Source organism: Aethalodelphis obliquidens, unplaced genomic scaffold (genome assembly GCF_003676395.1).
Source record: "Aethalodelphis obliquidens isolate GAN/ISIS:26980383/991018 unplaced genomic scaffold, ASM367639v1 scaffold3, whole genome shotgun sequence".
In the NCBI taxonomy this organism is placed as follows: Eukaryota; Metazoa; Chordata; class Mammalia; order Artiodactyla; family Delphinidae; genus Aethalodelphis; species Aethalodelphis obliquidens.
The window spans coordinates 46,672,982-46,685,370 of record NW_020837947.1 but is presented as its reverse complement, the minus strand read 5'-3'; the positions used below and the strand labels follow the sequence as shown (position 1 = coordinate 46,685,370).

At 41.6% G+C, this 12,389-nt stretch overlaps 1 protein-coding gene across 4 annotated transcripts in view; it reads right to left on the bottom strand.

The window, feature by feature from the left end:
• The window catches only part of LAMA4 (laminin subunit alpha 4), a 151,521-nt gene extending 141,534 nt beyond the window's left edge, over window positions 1–9,987 (bottom strand). For 3 of the 4 annotated variants that reach the window (XM_027088295.1, XM_027088310.1, XM_027088321.1), the window contains exons 1-2: window positions 9,777–9,905; window positions 9,324–9,670 (exon numbers count right to left, since the gene is read on the bottom strand). In XM_027088295.1, coding sequence (XP_026944096.1) covers window positions 9,324–9,518 — 195 coding nt within the window. In that variant the 5' untranslated portion in view covers window positions 9,519–9,670; window positions 9,777–9,905. Of the gene's footprint in view, window positions 1–9,323; window positions 9,671–9,776; window positions 9,906–9,970 lie in introns of those variants that run through there. The other variant, XM_027088304.1, reaches the window with a different exon arrangement.
• Window positions 9,988–12,389: the final 2,402 nt, after the last annotated feature.

Genomic DNA, 12,389 nt, shown 5'->3' with positions numbered 1-12,389 from the left:
TCCTTTAAAATATTTGCTTCCAAATGTTGCATTCTGCTCAATCTAGAGCAGGCTATCAAATTAAGCTTCCTCTTTACCTTGTCATGAAGGCTTAGTTGGTGGCATTATTGTGTCTACTATAATGCAGTGATTTCAGTTGATGTTTACAGTGAATTAATAATCCCTCACTGGCTCTTCCTTCCTTTTGTGCAGAGTGAAAAGACATTTCTCCTCTCTGGACCCTCTGTCACATGTCATTTAAGTTTTAGAAGACTCAGGGACACAAGTCCCCATGTCCCTTATCTCATCCATTGTCATCCTTCTTGTTTTTCCATGTGGAGCTTCATGCTTAGGGTCACCCTGAAGGGTCTGGAGAGGGCAGATGGCAGCAGGAACCCTGGCATGGGAGACCATTAATATTCATTGGACACACTTAGGTGTCTGCACCGGATGCTGGCTGGGAAACCTCCTGGGCGTGTCATCTTGGAAAGGCTCCTGTCAGTGGCTGGGCCAGTGCTCTGTCCTGCAAACCATTCTCAGCTCTGACCCTGAAGGAAGCAGGAAAAAGGACTCTTAAACCATCCCCACCCAACCCTCTTAACCAGATCAGGACCCTGTGTTTCCCTCAGGTTCTGGATACTAAATCTTGGGGTTCTAACTAGGACAGCAGCTGTGACTCTGAGTGATTCCGTTCCTTAGGTCAGCTCCCCTTTAAGTAGTTTATAATTTGATCTATTTATTAGCCAGTTATAGAACTTGGTTGCTTGAAGTAACCTTGATTTTGTTTTGTTCTTTTCAAGCTGTCCCAGGAGGTGAAGGGATTTACCCAGGTTCCTTTAACTGGTAAGGGTAATCTGGCTGTTAGTGGCATGGCCATGAACAAGAATAGTTAGTTCCAGACTCATGGTTCAGTGCTTTTCCCACTCCACTCAATTCTGGGAGACTCTCCTACTGATAATTCAACTTAAGGTTAACTAGAAACAATGAAGAGTAAAGTGATAGTATATTAGAAGTAAACAATTCTTCTCTTAAAGATATATCTGTGTATATATATATATCTGTGTGTATACATATATATATTTTATTAAAAAAATATATTTTACTTAATGATCCCCAGTTCTAAAGCTAAGGATGATTCAGTTGATTGAAATAATTTGAAAGAAAATAAGGCTGGAAGTCAGAAGACATAGTTCCTGGCACTGCTGCTAATGAACTTTGTGTCCTTGAGTGAAGCACCCCAACCCCTCTGAAACCCAGCTTCCTTACCTACAAAATGAGAGGGTTTGAATCTCTCAACTCTCTTTCTAGATCTAACATCCTATGATCCCTTTGATTTTATGGTTCCCAGTGCAAGGTCCAATAGAGTTATACATCCAATAATAACCACCCACTGGCTCCGCATTCAAACACGTCTCCTCTATGCTGAATTCTGTGCTGCAATAGAGGCTTCAGGGCTTGTCCCTGATGAGAGGAATTTCAGGGTGTCTGCTGGCATTGATCACGACAGACAGCAATTCCAAGGGAACAATATAGAATGAGGCAGTTATTCATTCACCACAAAGAAACACTGGCCCATCTCCAGGCATTCAGACTCAGTTCAGTCTCCAAATAACAGGCATTTAGCACCTCACCTGTGACCTGGGGATTAACAGAATCACAGATGACAGAACTGCTCTGCTGCTCCTAGGACTCATGGCATATCGGCAGGAAGAGAGGTTACACTTAGGGCACACTTAGCTTGTCAGATTATATCACTGATCATCAAAGGGAAACATACACACTGTGGCTGTGAACCTTGAAAGGCACTGTGGAATAATTCTGTGTGGAAGAAGCAGCCAGCCATGATTTTAAACCCTGAATTTGTGCTCTGGCTCTTGCAGTGATTCTAGATGGTTCTACAGCCCTGGCATCCCACGGTACAAGGCTTTTTAGACATTTATCTTGCCTTCTGCTTGTGTCTATATTATGCATTCCTTTGGGTCGACTTTACAGAGCTGCTCAGTGCAGTGTGCCATGTTGCAGTTCACTTTGTAAACAGACAACAGTGTTGCATGTAACAGTCACGTCCAAGGTGAGTTTTAGTGAAGACATCTTTGATCTCTAGACATCTTGATTTCCTTTAAAGTAATCATGCCACTCCATGTAATGGAAGGCATAATTTCAAAATAAATATTAATATACAGAATCTGCACTGTGCTCAAGCATCCTTTTAGCTGTAGTATGCAGCATGGATCACTGCTCTAGTCTCCAAGGGGCTTGGGTTAATGCAGCTGTTAATGTTATGGGATTTCTCCAACTCATTGGTTCTCATGGAGTCATAAACATTGATACTTTACTCCATTTAGGTAAACACTAGATCTCTAGCCTCCAGCAAAACACAACACACAAACTAAGAAATTCCTGGAAGTGAAAAGAGGGCCGTATTACATGTTACTTAAAGTACATTTGACCACCCCCCACGCCTTTTTTTTTTTTTTAAGAGAATTTGTTTCTTCGTGTATTTTTTTTTTCCGTCATGTAGAGGATTTGGGCTTGAATATGGACAGTTTCCCACTACCAGTCAGCCTCAGAATGCTGTTTTCCCCAAGTTTCTCATGATAAAAAGACTCAGATTCAGAGCTGACTGCCTGGCAGCTGAATTTCATTAAGACTTTGATGGGAAACTTAAGTTGGAATTACAAACATCTGTGGTTAAACTTCCCTTTAGTAAACCATTTCCCAGAATTTAACTTTACCACACTAGGAGCAAAAAGAAAAGCAATTGAGAAAAGAATGCTGCTTTTTGGCAAATGCTGGAGTAGATATTTAAATATTCTTCTATGTGGTCACTATATCTCAGTCAAGTAGCAGATTATTTGCTTTAGAAAACACGAAAGTAATTGTTTGGAAATGCTAAGTTTTGGAACTCAAAGCATGTACTGGCAATCTGATTTTAATGGTTTCTAACCAATCAAATGTCTCATAACTATGTCTGGCCATCATTATATTTATGTGGTTACTTTGAGCAAGGAAAAACCCTAAAGGAGAGGAGTGTTTTTGGCATTATATGCTTCAAGAATCTATGACAAGTCAGATTTTAGAATTTAATTGTGAAAGGGAAAAAAAAAAGGTTATAGCCCTTGTCATAGCAAATATGCTGGGTTTTTTGTTTAGTTTTTTGGGTATTTGGGAAAACTCATTCATTTCTCTTAACTGCTCAGATTATCCTATTTCTGGGGAAAGGTTATGTTTAAAGAACCATTAGGGATACAATTATTTTAATAGTTAAACTAGTCTCCTTCTTGTCCAGTGTTGGATAATCAGCAAATTTGTAAGCAAAAGTTGAAAGTAATCAAATTTGCAGAATAAGCAAAAATTTAGATGAAAATAGACTGATACTACAAATCTGAACTCACAGGTAGATAAAAACAGATAATGGAAGAAAAAGGGTGAGGAGGGAGGGAGAGAAGAGAGAATGAGGGCAGACTGAGTTAGGCAGCTTATACACACGATTTCACTTAAATTTCACAAATATCTTGCAAAGAAAATACATTTGTATTCATTTTAAAATCAAACAGACGGAGCCTCTGAAAAATGCACTAATTTGCCTAAAGTCAAACAGCTAGAAAGTAGGGGAGCTGGATTCATAGCACATCTGTCTGGCTAGATGCCCACATTGTGCCTTTGATGAAAGGTGAATTTCAAATGTCGTAAAGCAGAGGACTGCAAATAAACAGTCCTCAGATGTGCTTCCCACAGGGCATTAAAAAAACTGAGTCAGCAATTTCACTTAAGAATCCAGATTCTGTCTTCTTGTAAAAAAACAGAAGGCCTGGCAACACAGAGAGGTGGGTGCCCTCTGGAAGAGGCATCCCGTCCTCTGCTGCTGCTTGGGCCCCACCACTCACAGGATGTGTTCCTTTCCCTACCCAGTTATTTTTTGCTCGGCCTCCGTAAAAATCTGAGTTTTAAAACTGTCTCTGTTCCATAGGATCAGCAATTCCACTTCTAGGTATATACTCAAAAGGACTGAAAGCAGGGACTCTGATGGATAATTGTAGACCAATGTTCATAGCAGCACTATTTACGGTAGCCAAAAGGTAGAAATAACTCAATGTCCATCAACAGACAAATGGATAAATAAAATATGATATTACATACAGTAGAATATTATTCAGCCTTAAAAGGGAATGAAATTTGGGCAAATGCTACAACATAGATGAACCTTGACCACGTTATGTTAAGTGCAATAAGCCAGGCACAAAATGACAAATACTGTAGATTCCACTTATATGAGATACCTAGAGTAGTCAGATTCATAGAAACGGAGAGTAGAATAATGGTTGCCAGGGCCTGGGGAAAAGGCTAACAGGAATTATTGTTTAATGTGTATTGAATTTGAGTTTGGGAAGATGAAAGTGTTGGAGATGGATGGTAGTGATGGTGATGGGTGGCGATGGATGATGATGAATGGTGAATTACCTAATGCCACTTAAAAATGGTTAAAATAATAAAATTTGTGTATATTTTACCACAATTAAAAAAAACCCATTTCTTCTGGTTAAATCTGAGAGCTCTGGTATTACAGCAAATGGAATTCTCTGTTTTCCAGCGGTTTTGTAATAAATTCTGTAAGATAGGCCATGTAATTTATGCTACTCATCTAGCAAGCACTGCATAAATGGTCTTTGAATGGTATTTTATATATCTTCACTTTAAGAAATTATCAAACTTTGACTAAAATTGTTCCTACAGATAGTTATATTTACCTCACCACATTTTTCTAGATATTCTTGCACAGTTGAATTACTTTCATAAACTCCTTCCTAGCTGGGCCACTTACCAGGCAGGTTGCCTGGGCAAATGCTTTGTGCCTCAGTTTCCACGTTTGCAAAATGAGATAATAAGTACGCCAATCCCACTGAACTGTTATGAGGGTTAAAGGAAATAACTCATGGAAAGTGCTTAGACCAGTGTCTGGCACGTGGTAAATACTCAATGAGTGTCATCGATAAGCCACGCTATTATTATTATTACCATTGCTGTATTCCAGTCCTTCTAAAATAATGTTTCCCAGGAACTTTCTTTGGTGTTTGGTGAGTAAGTGGCTGTGCCCTACTGGCCTAGCCCAGGAGTAATACTTTTTCCACAGTAGCCCCATGGCACTTAGCTGATAGCTGCTCTTACAGAACATAAATTCATTCTGCTTTATATAGTGGCTACGTGTATATTTTTCTGTCTTAGATTGCTTACTCCTTGAGGGTAGGGATGTGACTCTGCCTTCTTTCTGTCCCGCCTGGTGCCTGCTTTATTACTGTGTACATGGTAGGTCTCCAAACCTGCTCTTTGGATGGTATTAAGTGAGTGAAATAATGACTGCATGCCCGGCTGGGGGTGGGGTGTGGGTGTTAAATTACCAACTGCTCTATTGAACAGCGGTATAGAATGATGGCCTTAGGCCAGTGACTGGAAGTCTTGATGTTGTTCTACAAAGCCTTTCTCAAAGTAAGGGAGCAAGATAAGGCAACGGAAAGCAGATAGTGAAAGGGATCTGAGCTGTCTTTTAATAAACATACTACAATCCTTTAGTGGCAGGGCACCTAACTACGTGTTGGAGCGTGGGATCACAGATCAACCATGAAGGGTGTCTAGAAGAAAAGTCCCGCAAAATTAGTCTAGTTCATATTGCTTTTTTTTTCTTAGCAAGCAAGTTTGTCTAGTGTGAGGTACATTTGTGGTTCATGGGGCACGAATCTTCTTGGAGGGAAGCTAAGAACAGCAACTGCAAAATCCAATCAGGTTATCAGGAGATAAACTCCTGGTTTCCCCTCTCAGGGAAGTTTGCTCAGTATTGTCAATTATTTCCCTTATTTTCTCAATAATCTACCAAAGGCAGTAATGGCACCGTCGCCTTCCACCACCTCCCGCTTTGCCCTTCCAGCAAAGTCCCCACTCCTCTCTGAGTCTCTGGGTGGCTTCTTTCCAGCCACGAAGGATATAGACAACAGGGATATGGCAATATTAAGTAAAATAGCACCATAAAATAAAGTTCTGAGAAATATTCCCAACTAAGGGTTTCTTTTAATCAACCTCTAACCTGTGTTCTTGACCTTGTTTAACTCCTGCTTCTTTTTGATAAACAAGAATGTCACTCTTCCTAAGGACACTCTGATACCCTCTCCTGGGGGACTGTTCCCATCTCCATCCCTGCGTCCCCTCCCATTCTTCTGCATCTCCGTATTGGCCAAGAAGACTTTTGCCTAGTTTCACTTGCTATAATGTGTATAATAAAATGAAGTCTTTCTTTTCTTAAATGTGGAATATTAGAATACTAAATACACTTTTTGACACTACCTAGTTTCCCCTTTGCCCACCCCCACCTGCTGAGAATCATTGTTCTCACCATATACTCAGAAATAATGGACTCAGTAAATTATCTGCTTGTAAAAAAGCAGATAGTAGGAAAATCCTACCAACTAGCACCCATGGTGCTCCTGTTTTTAAATTCTCTGCATCCTGGAGGAGCTTGTGCTTATTTTAGAAGGAAAGGAGGGGCGTTCCTTCTTGGTCAGCCCATGCTTCCCATCCTTTTATTCAGTGCATGTTGAATGTATTTGTTCTCCTAACCCACACTGTGCACCAGTATGCCCTAGTCTGTGCTGAGGGTGGAGAGGATGCCAGTCCTGCTATGGAGGGGCGTGGGAGAGCCTTAGGAAGGCCGTCAGCCTAGCACCTCCCACTGCTCCATGCTTGCTTTACTAGTTTTCTTTCTTCCCTTTGAAGGAGAATTGAGGAATGACCATTTATATATATATCCGAGTCAAATAAAATGAATGTATTTTTAGAATATCCTTCCATCTATCTCTCCAAACGCCCACGAATAATGTCTTGTATGAGTCCATGTTCTCTTTTTCTCTACAGATGAAATATAACCTCCTGAACCAATTCAGTGGAGTGGTTGTACCATGTTATTAAATCTCCAGAATGTATTTGCTTTCAGGTCTCCTTACTGGCTATAAAAAGCATGGGAAACCCGAATGGTGGGGCGTTGGAATCGCTGTGGGACTGCAGGCTGACTGGAGGGCATTATGTGAAACTATGCAGTGGGAACATAATTACCCCAATCCCACCCTTTCTACATCATATGACCCTCCGGAATGACTAATAGATTCTTTCTGTTTCCCTAAACCAGAAGACTCAACGGGCATTCTGGACCTATTAGTCTCTGACAGTATTACAAATTTAACACACTACATGACATTCTTTTTGATTGGAAGGATACAGACAAGCAATATTAAGTAAAATAGCACCATAAAAATAAAGTTCTGAGAAATATTCCCAAATAAGGGTTTCTTTTAATCCAACTAGCCATGTATTTTTTATAATAATAATAAAGACAACACATAGGATGTATTAAGCATTTATACATGTTAGTCACTGTGTGAAGTCCTCTATGTATTTTATCTAATTTCATCACAGTAACTGTATGAAATATGAAGTAGACATCAATAACTTATCTAAGTCTCAGTTTCTTTATCTGCAAGTTGGGCATCTGTAGTTTGCCCAAGGTAAGGAGCAGGCAAGCTGAAATTTGAACTTGGGACCATCAGACTGCAAAGCCTGCAATCTAAAACCCTCTGCTGTGCTGCCTTCATATTATTTCACTGAACATACGAGTATATAAGCAGTTGCTCAGGGTTTCAGCAATAAATTTAAGGTTCCCTAAAAAATCAAATAATTATTTTCTTACGTTTTGTGAGATGAGAGTTACAAAAAGTTATGTGTGCCTGTCTTTTTAGAATTAACAGGTAAAAAGATAGGATGCCCAGATAAACTGAATTTCAGATAAACAGTGAAAAAAATTTTAGCATAAATACATCCCATGAAATATTTGAGACATAACCAAAATCTATTTGTTGTTTATCTGAAATTCAAATTTAATTGGGTGTCCTGTATTCTATCTGGCAATCCTGCTCTTAAGCATTTCATTCTGGAACTTTCCACTCAAAGCAACAGGTGGAGATAATGCTTCCTGGGGGGTTGATTCCAAGCCTGTAGAGAAGTGAAGCCTTCTCATTGTGTGGAGTGTCTCCTGGTCTGGCTTCTCCCCATGTCTGAGTACAAAGTTGACCAGAAGGCGTGCCCCTCTTTCTCATGGGGATTACATTTCACACCACAGTGGGAGTTGGTATGCTCTGGCCCTACCCATCCTCCCCTCATTTTGGGGTGTGGGTAGGGCTCACTCCTGGAGAAGGACCATCTTCATGCATATTATCTTATCAGTAGTTTAATAACTATGGTTATACTAACAATTACTAGGACTAATGGCAATAATCCAGACTTCAGTGCTGTTAGAAATGGCACTAGAAATGCATCAATGGCATTAGAAATGTATCAATCCACATAACTGCTTTGGTTCTATAGTTGCTGTAATCATAGCTATGGGTGTGTGTGTGTGTGCATGTGCGTGTGTGTGTGTGTGTGTGCGCGTGTGTGTGTGTTGTTAGGTCAACTGCTCTTTCCTTTCCCATGAACTTAGGTGACTTCATTTTCCTCCTATTTAGCATCTCCCACGCCCTGGACATGCTGTTGTCCGTCTCGGCTCGGGGGTTCTTAAATCACTTACTCTGGATTCATCCACCTTTACCCAGTTTCTACACTTTGGTTATGCTTTTAACATAAACGCTTTTGCAAGGGATTCAAACAGCAGCTCTTTGAATAAGCATATCATCAGTAGCATATCTCCATCATTTTTACATTTGGGATGGGGCTTGACTTTCATCATGACTTCTTGTTTCTGGAATATAATGGCTTGTGTCTATTTAAGGTATCTGCTCTGCAGTTTCCTAACAGCTTCTTTAGTGCCCTCACCCACTCTTCACCCTCCCCTCTTGCAGAGGACCTTCTGTTTAATTTGTGACAAAAAGATTAGTCCTGCAGTATTGTTCCCACTGTCCTAACATCACAGAGGAGCAGGAAGCCAGTGACAGGGCACACACATTAAGTGGTGTGGCTTGACAAAAATGACTCTATTGGGACGTAACAAGCGGCGGAAAGTCACTGACGTGCTACTGCAGCCCCAGCTGAGAGTCTAGCCTACTGACTCAGAGTATGCAGGACACATGCCCTTTTACCAGCTTGAACAGGGATGTGTTCCAAAGCCTCAGCTCTCAAATCACAAAGTCCAAATCCAACGTACAAAGTAAAACTCTTTATTTCAAGTTTCTGAACTGACCCGTCCAGGTGAAACTCATAAGGCGGGTGGGGAAGGGAAAGGGGGTGGGGAGAGAGGGGGACACAAGTGTGACACACACAACATGGGGCACAGGTGCCCCAGCAGGGTGACAATGGCAGGGGCACTGTACCTTGGCAGCAGGCGGCAGGCTTCCGGGAGCCACGCGGGCCTCGATGGTCTCAGGCGGGTCTAGTTGGCCGACCGCTGAGCTCCCTTCAATGTCAAAAGGAGAAGCGCTGTCGTCCCCAGACGCGGCGCGGGAGCAGGCGGCGCCCCAGAGGAGCCACAGGGGCAGGACTGCGTACCAGGCAGAGCTCAAAGCCATCTCTCCGCTGACATCCGACAGGGCTCTTCCAGGGGCTCGGCCACTGTTGGTCGTCGCCGGTCCCCACTGTGGTGCAGCGGTGCCTCACTTATTTTACCTTCTGTGCGTCTGCAGTATCCAGATGTGGGAACTCAAGGCAGCCCAGGGAGCAACTTAGTAGAAAATGGAAGAGTGAGAGAGTAAGCCAGAGCCTGCTCCACCCCCCCCTTCTCTCTCTCTCTCCTCTTTCTGTCTTCCCCCTCCGTTTCTCTCTCTCACTTTCTCTCTCTCTCCCCAGAGGCTCTCGCTGCAGAATGTACAGATGGATGCAGCTTAAAGCTCAGCATCAAGAGGCGGATGCGTTTGGGGCGAGCCCCGCGAGCGCCGGCCACCTCCTGTCCCTGGCGGTCGGGATTGAGGGCTGCGCTGTCCTGGCTTCCTTCCCACACCCATTTTCACCACTCCCTTTTTACCTTCACTTCCAGGCCCTCCCCCTCCAAGCTGGTCTTTCAGACACCGTGGCCGGGCCTTTCCTGGCGGCCTCCCCTCCCCTCTCAGTTTGGAGCCCCTCCAAGGGCCCCAGATGAATATTCAGCTTTTGTGATTGCTTCCTCACATCTCTTATTTATTTAGCCAAGGTGCCGGATGTCTTATCTATATTTATGTACATCTTTTATGTGGCCCTGATAGTTTGCAGTAAAGTGGGTGGAAAAGGGATTCCTGGGCTGGAGCCGGAGGTGGATGCTCTCAGATGGCAGAGGGGGAGGGCACCCCCTTTCTTGGGCAGTGTTTCTCATTTTCTAGAGACAGGCTGCTGCACTCTTTGTGCTCATACCTTCCCTGGAGACTGGCTGGCCACGCTCTTCCCCCTGACAGTCCTCACCCAGAGGGCTTGGGAGAAGAATATCTTTCACTGCAGCACTGGAAAATGACTTCATTACTCAAATGCATGAACTTTTATTTACAAAGAACATCTTGTTTTCGTCCTAAAGAGGTGCTTTGTAAGGGGCCCGGAACAAGGCTTGCAGTGTATGAGCCTGTCAAATATACTGCCCACAGCTCCGACCTCTTCCTTTTGCCCTGTAATCTCATGCCTACTACATCTGTCTGTCATGTAACCTTTCCAAGGCTTTGGGGTGAAGTTGAGCTACAATTATGTGGAGTACCAATGTGGATGGGTCAATGGCCACTAGATACTGATAGCTGATAGATACCTTTGCATTCATTGGCTTCATAAGGAGCTTTAAACATTCCCACAAGACCCAAACATGTTTTAAAAAGGATTAAGTGAGACAACCATAGAATAACACTTAAGTTTCTAGGTGTTTGAAATCACTCACAATCATGCAACTAAGCATTTCAATGAAGTCTAATCATTAGCTCTATTTATAGGACAAAAATCGTTTTATCTAAGGATAAACAAAGCAGCCATTTATTTTGCACCTACAATATGCCAGATACTTTGCATGTGTTATTTGCAAGCCTCATAGCATTTCTGCAAAATAGGACTATTATTTCCTTTTTATAGGATTAAAAAGGGAGGTTCTGAGAGACTAAGACATTTGCCCAAGTCACACAGCTGCTAGAAAGCTGGCCCCACTCCTCACTGATTCCAAAACTATCTTGAACATTTACACCACACTGAAACTCACGAAATAAAGTCCACAAATTCAGAGATAGAAGAGATTGCACTAAAAGATTCACAATAATCCTAATTTTTTGAGTACTTTCTAGGTGCCAAAAACTTTGCATAAATTATCTCATTTATTTCCCTCTTCACTATAATGAGATAGGCGTTGTTATACACATTTGGTAATGGGTACGTGGTAAAAGTACTACTAAAACAGGTAAATCTGATGCTAAGGTCATTGGTGTTTTCAACAACAAATTGGTATAATACAAAAGTGCCAAAGCTGGAAGAAGCAAAAAGTTTTCATATTTCCCAAAGCGTCTGTAATGTTTTCAATTCAAGATATAAAAATAGTATTGCAATGAACCATTAAGCTAAATTATGATCATCTTCTTCCACATAAACTGGTTAACCCACTAAATTAAGTAAAAGAATTTAAAAATATATGTTTGGTTTGGTTGGTTCTTCAAGAGACTTACATTGGGAGACAAGATGGCCAGACTCTGAAGAGGAAAAAATGATGCTCAAATATCCTGTCCTACTCTCGCTTTGAAAAAACTTTAAATAATAATTAATAACAATAATGATTTAGGTACATATTATATTCTGACTTCAGATATAGACCTCGTCAGTACACAAAAGCTGTTCACATTTGCTTCCTGCTGGATTATGTCCTGTTCTTCGTTAAATGTCAATTAATCGCACACTTTTTATTTGACCCAGCGCCTCTTTTCCCTGCTTGCCAGGCAGTGTCAGGTTCTATGAGAGGCCTGAGCAGTAGGGGTAGGAGTGCATTTATTCAAGACCTGTGAACTTTTTGATTAAATATATGTTTCTAACTCTTCCCCCTCATCTTTCTGCAGATAGTATTATTAGTTTTGAGGCAAAACAGCAAAATACACAAGAAGCATGGGTTTTGTATGAAATAAATTAGGCTGCAAATCCTAAGTCTGTTTACAGTGGTTCTGGGAGCTTGACAGAACTTAGTCTCTCTGGGTGTCAGTTTCCTCATCTGTAAAATGGGATAATGATGCCTCTTTCATCAGTAGTAAATGAAATAATGTGAATAAAGCATTAACACAGCCTGGCATATAGTCAACTGCTCAATATTTACTATTTAACTAACTGTATTTTAAAGTCTTAAAAAAGCACAGAATCATTATTTTTAAAGAGAAAAAATAAGCATGTTTATTTATCCTGTGACTTGGGTAACCTCCTGTTTGCTGAGAATAGCCGTTCACATTTCTGGCTGCTACTTGGGA